Genomic DNA, 20,454 nt, shown 5'->3' on the forward strand with positions numbered 1-20,454 from the left:
TCGGTCACCTGAAAGCAGGGACTGCATATGCTACAGATTAATACGGGATGCTGCTTGCTGGCGCATAAGTTCCGCTTCAGTTTGTGTCGGGTGATAAACTTTCCGGCCATTTGGAAATGCACAGCCCCTACTCGCGTTTCTGACATGCCACCGTCTGATGATGATGTCTTATTTTCGGGGGAAAATTTTATTACTTCCTTACCCGGGTCGGAGTCACCGTACAGCGGCCACCAATAACCAAAAGCCATATTTGGCACGTGCAAAGTCCAACAGTGGTGTGCTGGTGTGAATTTGATAAGAACGCAAAATGGACAGAAAAATTGAGACGATTTTGGTGAGAAATGGCCACAATTTAGCGACTTTTATTGCCGCGCGATTTTGGTGCAGTTTAGAGCCGAAATAGAAAAGGGTAAGTCTATTGTTTGGTGCAAATTTAAACCGGTCGGTTACCGGTAGGAGGAGCCGGACGGTCGCATATGGCCATTAAAAGTGGACAATGTGGCAAATATGATAAATTGTAATCGGAAAATCTGAAGGCCATTTTGGCTAATGGTTGCCACGCTTCGAGATGTGGATATTAAATGTAAAATCGCCTACTAAAATCCGTTTCAGTGTGTTGCACAACCATTTGCTGTTGCACAGTGACAGTTTCTGACAACGCCACGAAATGTCAAGAAATCTGGACGATTGTTGCGTACACCATCATAGCAATCAGCGAGCAACTTGCCGAATAAAGCGATTATCCATCAAAACAAGCTGCAGGAGGAACACTACCCGGTGTTGATTCATCATTTCAGGCGCGACAGCAGGACAGACCGCAGCAGGAAGTAATTAATTCGTGCTCCACCAGACATCCAGTTCCGGTTCATGCAAATGTGCGCTGCCCAGCCAACTGACCAGAACGACGCGGCTTTGGCGCTTCATTAAAGCGATCCGAATCGAGCGGAACCGAAAAAAACGGGGAACGTTCCACAAGGACCTTGCGGAAACCATTTTTAATCCTTTTCAGCCTCTTGTTTTTTTGCTTTCCGTGCACCTGAGTAACGAAGTAGTGCGACTTCCGTTCCGAATTCTGCCCTCTTTTATTATGATGGTCTGCCGTACGCTGCTTTTGATTGAGCGACTTTTTTCTGTGTTTTGTTTTCGCTGTCCTGCCGTCCGGTGTTTGCCATTCGTCACGGATAAGAACGGCCAGATATGAGGCGAAGGAAACCGCAAGGAAGCGGCCGTGAATGGCTGGGCGTCCATTGCTGGCGGACGTCCATCGATCTTTTCGCTTCCCACAAACGGGGCCAACGGGGCCGGCTGGTGTTGTTTGTGGTGGCCAACATCGGACACTAGGCGGTGGTTTCGATTTAATTCGTTTGATTGCATTGTTCGCGCATCGCGTTTCCTTGTGCCTATGCAAGGAATCAGGTGCGTTGCATTTCTTTTCCTCTCCACTTTACGACGGTGGTGCGTTTTGTTCGGCCAGCGCGGCCAGCAACAAATGAAACCTAATCGCTATGTTTGCTGGCCGCATTCGACTCCTTCGGGCGGCTGCAAACATGGTAGAGATGGGAATAGAAAACTGCTGCAGGTGTGTCACGAAGACAGAGCACGTATGTAAATGAGGATATGCTGTGGCCAAAGTAGAAAATGGCGTCAGCTTGAATCATGTCTTCTGCCCTCCGGCAGCAGTTTTATGATGTGCAGCTTGCGATATATTTATATTTTCATACATTTCATTTAGTGTTTTTTTTAGTAGTTTAGTAGTACTTTTAGTAGGGGTTCTTTACAAATGGCGCATTTCAGAAAATATCGGCTAGGCGTTAAATGTTAATCGTGTAACACTCAACTAAACATAGCACCAACGGATAATGCCTTCATTCTGCGGAAAACCCTTCACTGAAAGGGCCAGAATGACTTACGCTTGAAGGAACGCCCGGCTTTGTGACTCGGCTTTTGGGTGTAACGTTCTGATTTGCATATTTTTATTGTTTGTTTATTTATAAATATCTATTATGCGCAAAGTGTTATTCCAGTTTCATACCGTCCGCTACCACTGTCTGCCGCGTGCTGGCCACAATCGGGGGTTGATTGCTGGGACTGGCCGGTTGCGCACAATGGGGGTACTTAATACATGTGTTTCGATTCATAAATTTATGCTCCATTCCACGGCTCCTGGCTCCTGGGGGACGTAGTGGAACAGGAAATATGCTGACAGTCCGTGTCCGTGTGCGGAGGGAAGAGCGCAGGGAAAATCTCATTAATTCGAGCCTTAGCGTGTAAATCCGAATGGTCGGCGGCGGTCTTTCGGATTCGGTTCCTTTGAAGCCTGGTTCCTGGAAGAAAAAAAATGTAAACGGTAGGCAGCAGGGAAATAAATGTAAATTTGAATGAAAATATTTTCTCTCACAACACTCCACGGTTGACACGGCCGAAGAAGGCGGACTCTTCCTGCTACCTTGCCGTCCGTGCCGCGGATAACTTTATTCACCGGCTTATGGTCACCACGGATCTCGGATCTCGATTGTTTGCCACCTCGCGATGGTTGTTGCGATTGCACTTCTTTTGTGGTCCTTCTCCGGCCCCCAAAACTGGGCGGAAGAGCGGCGAAGAGGACGAACGAGACGACTTCATTTCCTAGCTCCAAGGGTTGACCGTAAGAAAAAGAGAAACCCGAAGACGGTTCGCTGGTCCCCCCCGCAGCAGCGGAGGTGTCGCAGGGTCCAAACCGCCATTTGTCACCGCGGCCAGCCAACCGTTCGTGGCGTGAATCAAGCGCTTCTATTTCTTCCCCTTTGTCGGAGCTTTTTATTTCGTAAAGCAACATTTCCGCATAAATAAATAAGCTTTTGTCATGGCGCACCGGTGCGGTTTTTTATGTATTTACTGCGCCGAGAAGGAACTCACCAAGTTGTTCTTGTTTTTAATGTTTATCTAATTTTATTTTTTATACAAGCTTCGGCACTTTGGTCGGTAAACTAACCGATCAATACCGATTACCTAGCGAAGGTTGGCTCCCTAAGCCCGGCCCGTATGTTGTTGTTCTGTATGTGAATATTTTGCGTCAGCTTTCCGTGAAAGTTGTGGAACATTTGCCACAAGGATTCCGGCGACAACAATTGGCTTACGTCGTGCGGGGACATCAGTATCAGCAGTTGGCACAACGGCCTGCCAGCGTGTTGAATGGTCTTGAATGGATTAGAAACCATCGGATGGTGTGGCCGGCAAGGACATTTGTTATTCCGAGAAGACGTCTCTTGAGTTCAAAGCCCCGTATTTTGTCGAAACTCTCAAGCACAGCCCTTAAGCCGGTTGTGAACGGTTTAACGTCGTTCTGCAGGTTGCCGCTGAATGCACTCGTGCCCTCGTGTGTAAGAAGGCTAATTGAAAATCGATTGCGATCCCAATTAGCTGCGAGACGGCCGGCGGAATGGATGCGGGTCGGTTCGGAAGAAAAAATCTGTTGTCTCCGTTTTCCGGTCTCAAGGATGTCACACCCAGCAGAGCGTTGAATTGTGCGAAAAGCGGAGACTCTAGGTTTCGTTCGGGGTTTTATTCACCCAACGAATTGGAGAGCGAAGTGTTAATACACCGTGAGTGAGCACAGCACGATAATTCCACTCGTAACCGAAATCCTATTGGTGGCTGGCTTTGATGGCTTGGAGGGCCGCCTCGGACCCGGAATCTCTGAAGCACCGCTATGCTGGAGGATTAAGCCAACCAAGGTGGTGGCTTTCGAGTGGAGGACCGGCAGATGCTCAGAAGGCTCGCAGCCTGCGGACAAGCTGGGACCCGTCGAGATGCCCGAAACTGCATACATTGATATTATGATGTTATTAAATTAAACTCTGGGCAATTGTATGTTGGCTTTCCGTTGGCCCTTGGCATAAGAGATGCTGCCCGTGGGTACCCCTTTGGGCTACTAAACGTGTTTGGTGTTGCTTTTTTGTATCGGTTGTATCGATGGCCTTGGTTCGACGAAATATAAAGAGGGATAAAAATGGAACGGGAGCTAACGAAACGTTTGGCGAGGAAAACCCCCGACAGAGTGTTAAACTTAACCAACTGCGCTGGGTTATAAAACAAAAAAAAACACGGGAAAGGTGCCTTTGAAGTAGTGTAAAGGTGTAATAGGGTCCTAACGCTTCATTGAAAAGGGGTTAGTACCGTGGCAGGAAGAGCCTCGGAATAGCAAAAGTTCCGAAAGCCCGGACGTAGGATCGGACTTTGTAAGCGGGAATTGTCACCGAAACCCAACATTAAGCCCCGGCCAAAAGAGGAGGCTCAAAGGTAGATTAATAGCAGCCGAAGGACGGCAGGGGGCTAATATTAAAAGGTAATGTAATAATGATAAATGGGTCGTCGATCGGCGACGAATTACTGACAATTTGTTGATCAAACAGATTGTCGGATCCTGCGATGGGCGAATCCTGCAAGGACGGCTGCAGTTAGCAATCGGTGGAAATGGGCTCCGAACGTAACTACGGACATCATTTGGAACAAACAGAACACCAATAAGGTTTCGTTTGACTTCCTGTCAGCAAAAAGGATGGGAATTCGGGAAGTCAAACAGTCGAACAGCAACGGTTGCTATGGGAAGAGATTTGATGGTCACAACGATCACGGTTAATCCGATATTGGCAATTTTGTCCTTTTTCGAGTAAACATCGTTAAAGTTCGATCGCAGCAATCGCTCGCAAGTCGCCTAGCAACAATCTTGTTTTGATCTTCCCTTTTGTCCCTTAAGGACGTTTCCTGTTGTAATGAGTTCAATAAAGTGAGACGTTTGACATGTTCGCCAACAGGCGGAAAGGATCGACCCGCCGATGGACCGGACAGATGGTTGTTAAAGATTCCGATCGTCAAATATACTTAGCTTCGATCGATCATAGAATGACATGGGAAATAGTTTCACTCTTAATTTGTTTTGTATTTATATATTGTTAAAAAAGTATAACAGAAAAAGTAGGCCAAATTATGTTTGCTTGCCGTTTAAAATAGGATAGCGTTTCCTTACTACGTCAACGGCCTTCCGTGCCTTCTTCTGGTCTCTTTTCTACTGGCCTAGCAGCTGCAGTCACCTCGCTACGGCGCTCCGTTTGTCGGTAAAACTTCGAACGGCCCCGGCGAGGCAAGGCGCTTGATTGTACTAAATTGCAGTCGGTTTGTGGTCATTAATTTACATGATTCAGTAGCCGCTACAACAAAATAATCAATCCCGGCGCCCGGCCAGAGGAAACGATCGCGCACCGGTTTGTTCGCCGCATAAGGCCGGCCGACACCCAACAAAACCCGAGGAAAACTGTCTTGTGCGGGGTTCGCGCCTCCGGCTCCGGTCCGTTACTTTCGGTTCACGGGATGCTGTCCTCGGGCAGAATTTTCTCGTGGATTAGCGAGGATGATTCAGTTGCTTTGCGTCGCTTTCCGTTCCGGCCGCCGTTCGGCGGCGCTCTGCTTTGCCGTGCGGTCCGAACGGACCCGAGACAAATTATAGACTAATTAAGAGCAAGCCAGTGGTCGCGGGATGTGGGCTGGCCGGGACCGGGACAATCCGGGCTTGAAATCTCGCTGGAATATGGCGCTAAGACGATAGCACCAAATCAAACAAACATCCTCTCTCTCTCATAAACCTGCTATGCCGCCAGCGGACAATGTTATGCTTGCGATGTGCCAAGATGAGCCGATTGAAGAAGTGTCGGTGGGCTGGCCGTGTGAACGAAGCCTGCCTTTGACCGCCCATGAAACGGTGGCGATCGGTTTATATCGGTGGCCAGTAATTGAATGATTGTGGCGGTACACAATTATGCTGTACCAATCCAGACCCCAGACCGTTGCATCGTTCAATTAAATGTTCAAGATACCGCTGTGACCGCTCTCAAGGTTGTAATAATTGTGTGGAACAGTGGAAAAGCTAGAACATTGTTCGAATTAAACGATTTATTCATATTAATGATTTATTCATATCAAATAGAAATACGTTTAACGACCTAAACCTCCTGAAACCACGGTACAATAATTATACTCAAAATTTGATATTATAATCCAACATCAACATGAAAAATGTGAAACAATTTGACTCATCTCGCAGATGGCTCACTTTACCGTCTCTATCAAATGGCCACCGTAAGCGATTTGCCACCCAGAAGCCCACCGTTTGTTGTTGGCCACCGTCGCGTTCCATTCGTCGATATCTCGAAGCATTAGGCGTGCTCGGAAATTAATTACGACAAACCAGTGTGGTCTCACGGCACCGCAAGGTGTGCGTTCCACGGAAAACACCCAGAAAGGGTGACTCATAGACGCTTCGATGCTCTAGCTAGATGGCCCATTTATAGGACCATGATCACACAATCTTAATGGCATTCCTACGGATGCTCGACAGTGGGTGACTCTAGTAAAAACATTCTCACCGCCATTCATTGTTGGCGGTCATTAGCTCCTTTGCGCGGAAGGTCCTTTCCATTAGCTTCAACACGATCGGTGAGATAAGGAATAAAATGGCAAAGATGTTACTATTAGGTGCTACCGTTTTGCGCAGTGCCACTGTCCCAGATGTGGTGGGCTGATTCCTAGTTCCTAGAGAAAAGGCGAATCACCACGCTTAAGGAGCGGCATTCTTTTGTGTCCCGAAAAACATGTTTTTACTTTCACAAGATACACCGCAAAACCCGTGCCTCCAATGCTGCGAACGAACGAATGTGTCGTCCTTCAACTCGTCCACTCGGCGCGGTTCAAGGTATGGTCTGGAGGCCACGTAATAGATTGATATCTGATCTTTTCCGTCTTCTTCGGAAGATCCTTCCGAACTCCTGGCCGAAGGGTCCTGGGATGAAGCTAACCAGACATCTGAAGCCGGACAGAGCCATTGAACATTGTTTCGAAATAAATCTCCTATTACGTTTGCTGGGCCAGGCTCGTTCGCTGGCAAATGAAGATGTTTCTGTTATCGGATCAATGAAATCAATGGAGTGGAATGTATTTTCCATCCCGAAACAGATGGGCCGCTACTTCGGGCGAAGGGTTCCCGTTCGAGTACACACTCTCTTCCTCTCTCTCTTTCGCTCTTCGACGCTGGGCTCCGATTACGGATTTGCCGCAATCATAGCGCAAAAAGGGCAATCAAGAAGGGCGTCGGTTGGGTGCATGTTTTCCGGAGATTGAGGTTATGCGGCTGTGTTGTGTTTCTGCTTGTTATTTGGAAACAGACTGGAACTGGTAGCAGGCGCAGAAATGCTCGAATGACAAGAAGGAGCGTGCTTCCTAACATTCGTAGGAAGCATAGGTTTACGATGTCTAACCTAACCTAACCTTTTACCCTTTTAAATTACCATTTAGTGTGTTGTTGACCGTTTTTACCCATAAACTTTCTATGTTCTAGCATAAACTTTCTATGTTCTAGCGCTTCGTACATCACTTCTCGCGTAGCTAAGCACCTGCTAAGCACCCCTGTTCGGTGGAGATAAAAACCCGTTCAACTTCGATCCGCTTTGGGTGCCGCGTGATAGAAATATCACTGAGCGGGAACCATTTTCGAGATCGAAATCCCGGCCTGGTTGGGTATGCAAATGAACGGTACGGGGCGCGGCACCAAACACCGGGAAAAATGCCGCAGAGTTGACCGGGCTCAAAACGTGACGAACGTGGCTGCCCAAAATGACCGATGGGAGACCGGATCCGGCACAGAAGGGACGATCCGAAATTGGATTTGGAATCACGCGCACCGCATGAAGCCGCGATCATAACCGGCGGCGGCGACCGATCGTGGAAGGAAATTAAGTTGTAGCTTATAAACAGATAAAAATATTTAGATAAAATGTCGGCATCATCAACGGGAGCGGCATCGGCAGCCGCCGTCTGTCCGGTTCTATCCATCCACGGCATAATCTAATCGGAGTAGATGGAAATTGAAAACAAAACAACAATCCTTACGCAGAGCAGAGAGACTTGGGCCCATACCGCTCGGCAAGCCTCGGAATTCCACATTATTCCCCGGCCGGTCACTACTGTCCAAGACTGAGTTGATATGTTCCTAGAAGCCCGTTTCTACTTTCAGGAATGGCAGTTCGACAAGAATAGTGTAAAAACGATTGAAATTCGCTTATCAACCTTCAACCGCTTATCTTCGAACGCGTCGTGTGTAAAAGCACGGACCCTGTGTGACCGATTGCTCTTCTCGACTGAGATGGAGAGGTTTTGGAAGACGACCATCGGCCAAGGTGGGACCCGGTCCGGTGGGTGTTGTGGGTCCAAGCTTGCGCATGATTTATCCGAAACAGGAATACCCTCGCGCAACATAAATGCGGCAACCCAGCAGGGAACCGAGCGGATCGGATGCTTCAAGCTGTGTGTGTTTCGGTTGTGCCCTTCGGCTGTGGACGATCGGGGATCTTGTGTAGACGGTACGCGTATGATGGTAAACTTTCATCGCGCGCGAGGTGATCAAATAACGCTCACGAAATCAGCATCAACTTCCAGATTAATAAACGTCACGCGTCAGCGGCAACAAACCAGGGGGGAACCCGGTAAGGAGAAGATTGTTGCGCCAGCTGGAGAGGCAATATCTTCATAAAGGCTACAAGGCTGACCACACTTCGACCGGCCTTCGATCGTAAAGAGTTCGGGTGCGCCAATAATCCTTTGAAAGAGGTATTTTATTGATATCCTTTTTCGGAGCACATAACATTTCAATTAGAACAACATCGATATTCTGCGTTATCGAGGAGTTCCCTTCATCAGTGTCGCTAACGGTGTTCGTTACTGTAAAAAGTATGTTCGCAGCATGTTGTGGCACTGCGGCCTATGAACCCGCGGCCTCCAGCAAACGGGTTCCCCGTCGGAATGGCTCGGTTATATTTTCATTTTAATTTCCTACCTTGTCAAATAGCGAATCGTGTCTTTCATTTTCTTTTGACGGCACCGCCACCGCCATAAAAACCTGGCTTGCCGTGTGCTGACCGGCAGAAGGATCCTTCGCGGACGGGGTAACGGTGTCTTCTTGGCGTCCTACCGAATTGGCGGGCCGGAAGGTTTGTTTAATGAGCGCCAGGACAGGTTGTCAACCACGAGGACCGCGATTTAGAAGCTTCAAAACTCAAGCTAGGCCGGCTCCCACGGGGCCGTAACGAATGGGAATTAGTTCTGGGTCTCCCGCAGGATCACTTACCGATACCGATCGTGCTGGTCGATGCCGAAGAAACTTTTACCTCTCGCCACAGTGACAATTAAAACGATGACAGCGAACAGAAATCGGCTTAGACGCACACACAACCTGTTCGTGGTTGCGTGTCATAACTTAATTCTCTCGGCAATATGTTCGAAAAAAGCCGCGATGGTGTTGGTGTTAAAAATAACACATCGGAGCCCAGCGAACCCCTTTAATGGGCGGCAGAAATGAAAAGGGCTGCCATTTACTCAACTTTTTGCGCCTTTGATTGCGCTGCAATGTTGTTGCAGCGGGAAGGTAATTTCAAACAATTTCTATGCATCATAAACTATTCTGCCTTTCGCGTGGTCCATTGTTGGGTGTTCTGGATTGCGGTGGCCTTTCTTGGGCAGGCTTTTGCATGCGGCCTTTGGCGGCCCGCTTTCGAGCAGGTGAGAAAAATATTAATCGAGCAACTTCGGGTCGCGCACCCTACTTGAGGCCCGGCCGTTTCGTGCGCCGTTGCAACTGTTGATGTCGATGCTGCTGGTGTGTTGTTGATCAACATGCCAACAGCAGCAGCCGCAGCAGCAGCCAACCGACCGCGGACAGTCGCATCATTCGCACCGCACTCGCATAACGGAGCCGAATGAATGGAATAAATTAATCCATTTCCTTAATGTGGCCCGCGTTGCCGTGTGCTGGATTCTCCGCTGGAATCGGCTCTGGTTGGCACCTTGGCCGCCGAGCAAACCGCAAACAGCTGTGGTTTTGTGGCGGGTGTTTGGGGGAGTTGAAAACGGAATTATCATTCTTTTAGTTACGGTGCTCGCTCGGTTGTGAGAAAAACCAAAACTGTTATTGACAACAATATTCAAAGTTTCAAAAAGATCACATCAACCGCGCCGCGCTGTTGTGCTTCCGTTTGTCTTTCGCTCCGGCTCCGGCGAGAGATTATTATTTTCGGTTCGGCCGAACGCCCGATTAACGCCGGGCCGGGCCGGGCCCGCGGTGTGGTGAGAACATAAATGCAATCAACATCATCCACAATGGCAACAAGAAGCCCGGAATGCTCCCGAGAAATGGACCAACCAGCAAGTCCGACCGGCAGGACCGGCTGCATTGCGGCTGGCCTTCTGGTTTGATGTCTGGCACTCGATCTGCATCTCATCTGCATCGTGGATGCATTAACTTAATCGTCATCGTCATCATCATCATCATCATTCGTTTAGCCTCCGTGTGATGGCGAGGCTTCTGCTTCTGGCTTACTTACTTACTGGTTGGGAAGACGGCAACTTTTTAGCGCAGCTCAGCGGTTGATTATAATTGCAGTTTTATTATTAAAACATTTCAATTCTTTTCAACCAACCCCGTATCGCCTTTGCCACTCTTAGGCAGGCAAATGTAGCGATACAAAATATGACAAGCGCGCCCGCTCCGGAGTCCTGTGCCTCTCCGACTCGGACTCTGCTGTATAAGGTTACACAGACATCGAGGATCGGCAGGTTGGCACCGGCAATATTGAGGAGCCCCCGAATGGGTCAACGTTTCCGAAGCCAGATTGCAACGGAAACGGATCACCGAGGTCGAGCGAGGTAGTTTGAAGACAGATGAAGTAATCACATTTAATTAAAAAGCAAATGTGCAACTAAATTGCACTCGCGAGAAAGAGTCGCACTTTTTGAGCCAAGATAAGATAAATGTTTAGAAAAATGCTCGAATTATCGTAGGAGCAAACTTCTGCCGACCAGATAGATGGTAAATGTGTAGCGCAGCTCGTTCACCTTCATCATCATCGTCGTCGTTCGTGGTGGAATTTTCATACCACACATTTACTGCTATTTATTTTATGCAAATCGAAATAAATTTTCACTCGAACCGACGACCGGCTTCTGTTAGTGTCGGTGTGTGTCGAACCGAGAGATGCGTCGAAAGGATTCTCAAAGCTCAGGATTTGTCAGCCTCGACGGCGCAAGGGGGCGCAATTCGCGATCGGCACGTCTCGCTGGGGATCAATAAAAATTGTTGTAAATGGAGTTATTTCGAGCCGAGCGCGATCGATGTCTTGATTTGTTTTTATGATACCAACCAGGCAGCGGCAATCGGCAGCCGACGGGCATACTGGAACTCGGGTATGATGATTATTCCTTCACATATATATTTCTGCTTCTGCAGTAGTCCTAACGAAGTGGTTACGCGGCGTTATTTGGGCTTTTACGATCCCGGCGGCCGGCGCATTATTGGTTGCTTGTTATTATTTTGACATCCTATGGGTGAAAATTTATGGCCATCTAGCCGTAGCTGCTGGGTTACATTGTAGCCTGGCACGGGCTTTTCCAATCCTCAACCAATCGTCAGCGTTGGATCGTTAGTAACGACGGATAAAATTGATTGGAGGCACTATACTGGAAAGGATTAACGCAGCGAGCAGCGAGCTGACGATCGACGAGCGGATTTTGAGCGAGAATTGCTGATCGCGAAAGCTCGGACCCGTGAAGTTTAGTTACTGATTGAGATCTCAAAACAGATTTATGACTTTATTTGCCAGCGCCTGTCAGCGTACGTCCGACGCGTTAGATTGGCAGTGAACACGCACACGCAGGGGGGCATTAACTAAAAGTAGAAACGTTGAATATTTGAAAATGGACACAGCGCCGTTTGAATTGCTGGCACACGGGGCTGCCATAAACGGTAACGAAGTTGGAAAGTGATTGTGATGCGACGCCGAACTAACAGTAGGTGTATTTGAGTTGGAACCAATGTTACGGAGGTCAATATTGAATCTTTTACGGAAAAGATTGTGACGTCTCAGCTGATAATGGAGGGAAACCAACATACCGACTCACCTATGCAGCAAACATTAGAACGCTTTCGTTTAGATTTTCTTGCGATTCTTACCATTCCCGATGTGTCTTTGCGATTCCGCCGGTGATCCATCGTCTTGGTTTGTAGCCATTTTTTAATTTGCCTCCTTTTGGCCGGTTTTTCCCTCGCACCCAGAGAAAGCGCATTAAAGGTGCCTTTTTTAAATTTGCAATAATTCATACACTTGTCATCATAATCCGCACGATTCCACCGCTTGCTGCGTCGGGCACATTTTTCCCAACTTTCCACCGTATTTCAGTGGCAGTGTTGACGGCGCGTAAATGGAAAGCAGAAGGGTTGTGCGTGTTCACGATAAAATATTGATCACAGGAGGCGATCCACGAGCGGCTCCAGTCACATCCAGGGGAAGATGAGAGGGAGAGAGAGAAGCAATACCGCTGTTCTCTGCAGGAGCGAAATGGTCCCCCACGAGAAGGTGGTTGCTACGTAACCCCAGCATGGCTACCTGCGTTTTGGACCGGCAACGCGTCGAAAGGCTTCTCGTGTTGATCTCCAACAACCTCTCGGTTCGGGACTCGGGTAAACGGGTAAGCGACGAACCTTGCGAACACCCGCCATAGCACAATTGCCGAGTTCCCAGGTTTGCATAATGAAAACTCATTAAAACGATTTATCACGAGCGAGCAGTGGCGTGGGTAGGCACTTGAGGCCGGAATTGGCCGGAATCGGGAACCCCTGCTGCATTTGGTTGGGCGAGCCGGTGAGCATAAATAATAAAATCCAATCAAATCAAACTACACACATGTGGTGTAAATTTGCGTGTAAACATTTAAATTATCTTGTTCCAGTGCCTCCACCTGACTTCTTGCCTTCCGCCTTGCGTCGAGCGATCGTTAAGAACAGTAGGGAACCGTATGCCACAGGAAACTCCAAATGCTGTCGATGTCACCGGTAACGGGAACCACCACAGTGTTTCTACTGGCATACTAAAAATACTCTTTTAGTGTAGCCCAACTCCGGGAGTTAGTTCCGGTGGTTGATTGAGAACCGAAGTTCAACAGGGTTAATCCTTTGCGCATGAAACTGATGCCACGGCAGCTTGCGGTATTTCGAGCCTAATGAAACCAGCGATCATTTATCGTAAGAAATTCGCAAGACTTACACCGATCGTTAGCCGTAAGCAACTGTGACAAATGGTCTGGCATAGAAAAATGACGGAACATCCCTCACACCGGGGTAAGGGTTTCAATGGATACGGGGATTAAATATGTTTTAGATCACTTTTAAATTATTATCGCGAACATGAAAGAAAAAAAGCGCCACAACGAACCCTCGGAGTGGATCGATTTCGTGTACCCTTTCAGCACACTTTGCTGAACAGAAATGCATCCTTCTGCAGGATCAGTCACAAGACTCGAAGGGCTTCCTATTGCTTGGTTGCAAACCTTCTCGGGTGCCCGTGCCATTCGTACCCGTGATTTTGCGGCGCGTAATTCGCGGCTGGTGGTTTGTTGTTTCCCCATACGATCCCTCTTTAGAACGGCTTCTCCCACAAGGATCTTGTGTTGTGATCGTAAACAGAAGCCTCAAAATAACCGTACGAGAAAAAACACCTTGGCCCTAATGCTATCGCCCGTCTTTGTTCGGTTTCGATTACAGCACCGGGTGCACCGGGGGATCGGGCCACATCGGGTGTAGAAAGAAAACACGCTCTGCAGGACTGCGCGGCCACGGCTGAAGCAAATTGTACACCTGAATGAACCCGAACAAAGCGACTCATCCTTTCGATGGCACCCGCGCAGGATCCTGTCGGTTAGGCAAAAGTACAATCGATCATTCCAGTGTTCTCGGGATGCTCCGATCACTCCGCAGTTCAAAGGTATTGGTTCCACATGAGAGCTTTCGAAAGGGGGGATTTGTGGTGCACTTTCGCACCGTGAGCTGCGTTGTTCTTTTCGGTGTTTTGTGCTCGGTCTGTAGGTCCACCATTGTAGGTCATGTCGTATTTTGAAACCGAGGTGAATCCATTTTTTATTGGCCACCCTAGAGCGAGACACGCATCGTCGGCTACGCAAAAGGATACACCAATCGCGGCGAGGATCGCGCATCGGTTCCCAAGTGCCTTAAAAACCCTTCCAAAGCTCTACATGTGATACTTTCGGTGGGCACGGTTGCGTATCAACTGCCCTCCGTTCCAATTACCCTCGGGGCACGAAAGAAACGGTTGAAGCAGAACTCGAGCACCAGCTTCTGACAGCGGCGACTTGGGCGCCACTGCTGCCGTTGGCGGGCAGCAACATCATCCTTTTCATCACGTCATTTGTTTTAATGTTATTTTTCTGCCGAGGCCGAGGTTTCTGTGCAAAAAGAAATAGCAAGCAAACGGGCCGAAAAGAACGCGCTCGGGGCTTGTTTGTTTTAGTGGCTTGTTGCGGCGGCCACGGTACCGGAACGTGCCACCGTTGGGCGTTCGAACGGCGGGAGCCGCGTGGCCGGTTGAGCCCTCCGGGCATCGAATCCATCATCGGGGCGAGAGATGGCGTCGAAAGGGCTGCGCCTGCGTGGCCGCACAGATCAGTGCAGATGGTCAGATCGGTACAGATTGAGCGATCGGCAAATGGCTTCCGAGATCCTTTTGATGTATCGGGCTAAATTAATTTTATTTTTCTAACCTTCTTGAGTGGCGCAAATTTAATCAACCTTATCTGAGCGCGGTTTCACTCCGTCGATGAGGTCTGCGTTAAGTTTCGGACTTTATGACTAAAGATAAACTTCAAACAAAATGGTGTCGCCCTCTGTGTCGATAGAGGCTCACCGACGAGGGTAATCGAAAACGAGAACATTTTCTTTGCTGAAGCACTTCCGCTGCGGCAGCCACCGAGTGACAGGTTTACAACTATTTACGCGATAATTTCGAGCGAACCCGATAAACGGTCGCTTAGCAACTGCGCGCGACCAGAGCAACTCTCCGCAAACAATTAGTGCACTGCGATTGCCAGCAGCTCGGGGCGAGGTGAAGTTCAGCCTGCTGCGATCGGCTGGCTGGCTGGCAGCGTTAAGTAAGCTGTCGTAATTTGCGCTCCAGCGGAAGTTAATCGTACACTTTAAACGAAATTCGCAAATGGAATCAATTAATTAATTATATTATTTATTTACAAAAGACAAGAAACTGCAACTGCGATTGTCAGCACACGGTCCGCTCCAGCGGACGCCAGTGGATAGCCAGCATAAGAACGGCACTCGTCCTGTGTGATGCCGTTCCGATCAGCAGAAGCCGGTAAATCCGGCGGCCAGCTGTGTGGATGGGCTTTATCGCTCGATTGACAATTTGTATGCAGATGCAGAAAGGGGCTGGAGGATCATTCCTTAGCCGTTCGATGCCAAATTCCATTCCCCAACAATATTTGGCACGGCACGGGGCCGAATCCCGTCCCGTCCCGGGGTGTTGTAGCGTGAAATCACTTGAGTGATCTAGAAAAAGCATCTCAACACCTGCCAGTCGATCGCGGCTAAACGGTGTTTTGATGACCATCGCAAAACCCGAGGCGGATCCGCCGTTAATGTTCTCTGTTCTCGAAAACCACCGGCACCGGCCGAGTGGTCACGGGCCCCGGCCATTGTTGCGAACCAATTCGTTGGACCATCAAAACGCATGTTGGTCGCTTTTGTGGCCTGGACGGCACCTGGAGCCGGACGTGTTGGAAATAAAATGTTTTAAAAAATGACCCATTACGGCGCATTAAACTGTAGCGATCCGCATCGAATCGGCGGCAGGCTGGAAGATCAAGATCGAGCGGTTCACCTTTTCCGGCCCCCGACCGGGCGACCGGGGGCCCAACCTCCCTCGTCCTGATCACGAAATGTGGGCCACAACCCCGTCTTCGCTGCTGCGGCCGTTTGTTCTACCGATCGCGGAGTCGCGGTCGCGGGTCAATACGTATGTAAATGTAGACATCCCCACATAAACAGCTAATAACATCATCATGCTTCATAAAGGGGCCTCCGCCGCTGTGGGGAGGTGATCGGTTTCGGTCGGGTCGGGTCGGGTTCACTTCACTCCCTTCCACTTTGGGCTGATGCTGTCAAAATGCGCGGAACTCTTCCCGCAGCGCCAAACAGTTAAAGGCCACAAGCTTTTATAAGAAGCACGCCCGAAAGCGGAATGGAGCAATCAAGAACAAGATACTCGAAAAAGAGGGAGAAGACAAACGGACACATAGTTTTGAGCCGTGAGACAACGGAAAGATGAAATAAAATGAAATCAACCGGACCGCGCTCGGGCGGAGAGGGAAGCCGGTCGGCCGGATTGATCGCCTTTTTGGCAGCTTCGGCTGGTCCGTCTGGCGACGAAACCACCGAGAGGGAGGAGAACATAAACTGAGAAACTGACAAAACATATTCACACAATTCATAAATTTGTTAATCCTGTATCGGAGCGCCGCGATCGCGATAACGGGCCGCGGATTGATAAAGCCACGCCGCCACCACCGTCGCGCTTGCCCGTAACTTTGCAGCACAAATCCATTAACCGAAACGTGATCGACGCACGGAACCGTGTCGCGCCTCCGAGCTCGATCGATCGTTCGATGACAGTTTACGTTTGAACGTTGACAAATTAGGTCCAGTGCGATCGAGCACTGGACGGTGACGCCCGGTTATTTTGCAAAATCAATTTGCGACACAAGAGCAGGTTTCACCCAGCGGAAGCTGATACGAATTTCTTTTCTTCACCCCGCGATCATCTGCATCCCTTTTCTTTGGGGGGAGCTTTGGAATTCTCGGCGTTTTCGCACCGACTTGGTCCATCGCGCATTTCCGTAGCATTAAAAATATCTTATTTTCGGTGTAAATTTTGTACTTAACAGCGGGGGATTTGTTAACCAATTACCTTTATTGGTGTTGGTTGGTGCTGCTGTTGAAGTTATGCACCGTCCGCATTGTGGACGAATACGTCTCTTCAGGTTTCATTTTAAATATACCATACTAGCAGGCCCGGCGAACTCTGTTTCGCCCCAGAGGCAATGGGCCCCCGGTGATAGGAGCAGTCGGTAACGCTCGTCCCTGTACCGCAGCTGGCCATGGGTTCGATTCCCGATTCCGGCGTTCCAGGGGGGTTGGCGCGGGACTAACAACCCGGCCCGTAAAAACGAACGTTTAGAAAGAGTATCAGAGGTTAACATTGTCGCTGGTTGGTGCAGGCTAAAACCGTTCAGCGGTCGTTGTCCAATAAGAAGAGAAGCACTTCATTTCGTCAGCTGATCTTGGAATTACTGGCAGTGTTTGGCGGAAATTTCAGGACAGTAAAATCATTGCCCCTCCAAAACATCTCGCAACATGCGCCAAACATCTCGATTATATACGTCATTAGTGAGCTAGTGAACGCTGCATTAGTGAGAAAGAGAAGCCAACAATTGTTTTCTGTTGCTCGCTCTGTCTGTCCCGTTGCAGTATATAAAAAAAAAACACATTGTGCGTATTGTGGCTTCATTGTGACGCGATCGGATTATAAAAAGTATCCTATCTGGGGCCCTTGGATCTAAGCTACCTCCACACCAATTTTCAGCCAAATCGGTTCAGCCGTTCTTGAGTTATAAAGGGAATAACAATAACGCGGTACTCTTTTATATATATAGATTATGCAGTTTATCCACAATTTTGCCCACCGAACGGTTCGTGCCTAGTGTGCCGGTCCAACCGGCCGCTATTCCGACCTCTCGCTCTCCCAGTGCTCGGAGTATACCGTTTCCCATAAGATTAATAAAGCTGTTTCTCCCCGTGAACATGATTACCGACCCTCGACCCGGCCGTCTCCGGCCCAAAAACTTGTCTCCTGTGGCGTGGCGGCGGAGCTTCGAGGACAGGACACAAAAAAGGTGCACGATCGTAAACCGCAGGATGCGTCACTGAATTATCCGCACGTTTTGCACCGGTTGCGCAGTGCGCTCGGCTCAACGTGGCGCATTATTTATTGATGAAAATATAGAATAAAGTATAAATTTTACAAGAGGGCACGGAAATTAAGCCCGAGCCCGTGTGGTGTTGGCCCTTCCTGCTGCTGCCGGTGGTGGTGGTGTTGGGCCGACGATCGTCGCAAACACTCGCGCGATCCGTCGCGATCCTCTCTTGGTGAGCCACACCAAAGCCAAGAGGTAACGAACCGGTTCCGCAGTGTGACTACAAAGGGACCAGTGGAACTGGCGGGGGGGGGAGGTTGATCAGCTTCCGCGACTTGTTGATGCATATGGCGCGCCTCTTTGCGGCATCGTTTGCCGCCGTCGCCGCCAAATTGGTTGCGGTTAGCCGTGTTGTGATTACGATGTGCTGGCTTCGATTGGGTCAATTAAGTTGTCTATGGCATAAACTGGTGCACACCGGCGGAGGAGCAGGATCGAATCGGCGACCGGCGGGGGCCCGTTGCTTAATGAAGCTTATGCGCGTTTTATTTCGCCTTTCACCAGCGGGTGAGCGAGGACCGCATATATCAAAATTATACGCCGCCAAACAACTTGACACAAAGTCCGTATCCGTCTAAGTCGCGGACTACCGTCCGCAGCGCTGCCGACCGGCGGCGCAGCGCAATGCATGCCGAAAGAAGGACGGCTCATTAGTGCGATCTGCAACCGTAGAGAATACGATATTTACTGCAATCATTCCGCAGCGCGGCGGCTCCTCGCCCAACAGGTTCGGATTATAAATTTGACGTTGCCGAGGCGCGCAGAGTGCATTAGTCGGAAGCGGCCGAATGCCGAAGATGGAAGAAAGTTCTTATTCGTTACCGTTTTCATCTTCCCCGGCTTACTGCGATGATAGCTTATTCACAAGACCGGGGTAGACCCGATTCAAATTTCTGGACCCCAAGTAGGCGATGCGAAAATTTGAATGCGTTAAATCCTCCAACGGCTAACCGTTTCTAATCGTCGTAAGTCAATCAACTAAGGCATCAATTTCCGAGTTTATGAACGCCTGCGCTATCGCGAATCCAATTAAAAAGCGGACATTTCGTTCGGTTTCAGCGTTGCCGCATGTATTCCGCGTAGCACTTAGCGCAGCACAGGGGGATCATCCGTTGCTCCTGCGCTCTGAAGTGGAAATGTTCCTAAGAACCGAACCACGGACCTGTGTATCTGGAACGGTTTGCTGTTTTTGGTTGGCAGATTTAAATGCCAAATGAGGTAGGGTAGCCCCGCTGCCAGTCAAATTTGGCGATCACCCTGACCTCAACCCGCGCGTAAGGTTTATCGGTAAGTTTTATCTTAATTACTAAAACCTCCAGTCACAACAACGTTGCCGCCGACGCGCGCGGAGGTGGTAGCGCACGGGTTCTAATACACCGGAGCTAATCCGGAAATTTATAGTTGTCCAAGAGCTGTCGCGAAAGTAGCGAACTGCGAACTGCGGCTTTGGCGGTTGGAGGTTTTGTTTTGAAAGTATCGATCGGGGTTCCGGTGCCGGTTTGTGAAGTCTTTTTGCACCTCCGTTTCGATAAGGTCCAAAAAGCACGGCCGCAAAAAGGCCTTCCAAGTGACCTTCAAGTATTGGCGGGGTTTGTTGTGCTTGTTTTCGGATCCTAATACCAAGCTGAACGGTGGGGGAATTTCAGCTTTTGAAGACCCATGGGGCATGCTGTGGACAACATATTAATCGATGTGTGTGTGCCGAAGGAACCATTCTCGATTTCTCTCGCAGTGGAGGTGCAAAGCCGAAACATGTAAATGTTGCCCCCTCTTGTGCTATGTCTTAGCATTCTGACACGTTTAATGAAATATTTATAAATGTTTAGATTTATTGATTTGATTTATTAATTATACGGGGTTTCATTCTGGTTCGTTCCGAACCGCAGGCACCACCTAGCAGTTTGGATTGGTGTTTCGGGACCGTTTCTTTCCCGGTTCTTTTGGGGACCGTTGCGAGGGAGATATAATTTCTGTACGGGGCCCTGTCCAGCCCGCGAGCAAATTAGAGTGAGATAAAAATCAAAGCTACTAATGATCCACATCCGTTGGGCCCATTGGAAGGTATCCCGTGTCTCGACCGGGGCCCGTGTCTTTAATGGCGGCGAACGGACGTGTCGAGTGTGTCCAGGCGCAGATGAAGCCTTCACCCGTCCGATGGCGGTTTGAGCGTCGATAATTGTGGCTTCGTGCGTGGCTAGGCTGATTTATGGCCGCGCCGGTGTGCGGGGTGCGCCGACCGATCCGACGGAAAGTGTCCGGAATGTGTTGAGAAATGTTTTGATTCGACTTAAATGGTCAACATGGTCGAGGCGCGGCGATTAGGCCGCTGGCGGGCTGCTTTGGGCCCGATCCGAATCCGATACCCATCTAAATGGCCATCTGGGGGCCATCTGAATCTGATCACGCTTCAAGTCCGATCGCCCGCCTGCCCCCGGGGGGAGAGATTTGTATTTAAATAATTTATGTCTTTATTACAAACTATCGCGTTTTCCGATCGCGCCTAGCGATGGATGCGGCCCTCCCGCTGGCGCTGCCCGCCGGGGT

At 49.4% G+C, this 20,454-nt stretch overlaps 1 protein-coding gene across 1 annotated transcript in view; it reads left to right on the top strand.

The window, feature by feature from the left end:
- Positions 1–13,654, top strand: part of LOC128271241 (uncharacterized) — a 39,598-nt gene extending 25,944 nt beyond the window's left edge. The window contains exon 3 of the mRNA XM_053008685.1: positions 13,616–13,654. Coding sequence (XP_052864645.1) covers positions 13,616–13,654 — 39 coding nt within the window. The remainder of the gene's footprint in view (positions 1–13,615) is intronic.
- The last annotated feature ends 6,800 nt before the right edge of the window (positions 13,655–20,454 follow it).

This window comes from Anopheles cruzii, chromosome 3, assembly GCF_943734635.1.
Source record: "Anopheles cruzii chromosome 3, idAnoCruzAS_RS32_06, whole genome shotgun sequence".
Lineage (NCBI taxonomy): Eukaryota > Metazoa > Arthropoda > Insecta > Diptera > Culicidae > Anopheles > Anopheles cruzii.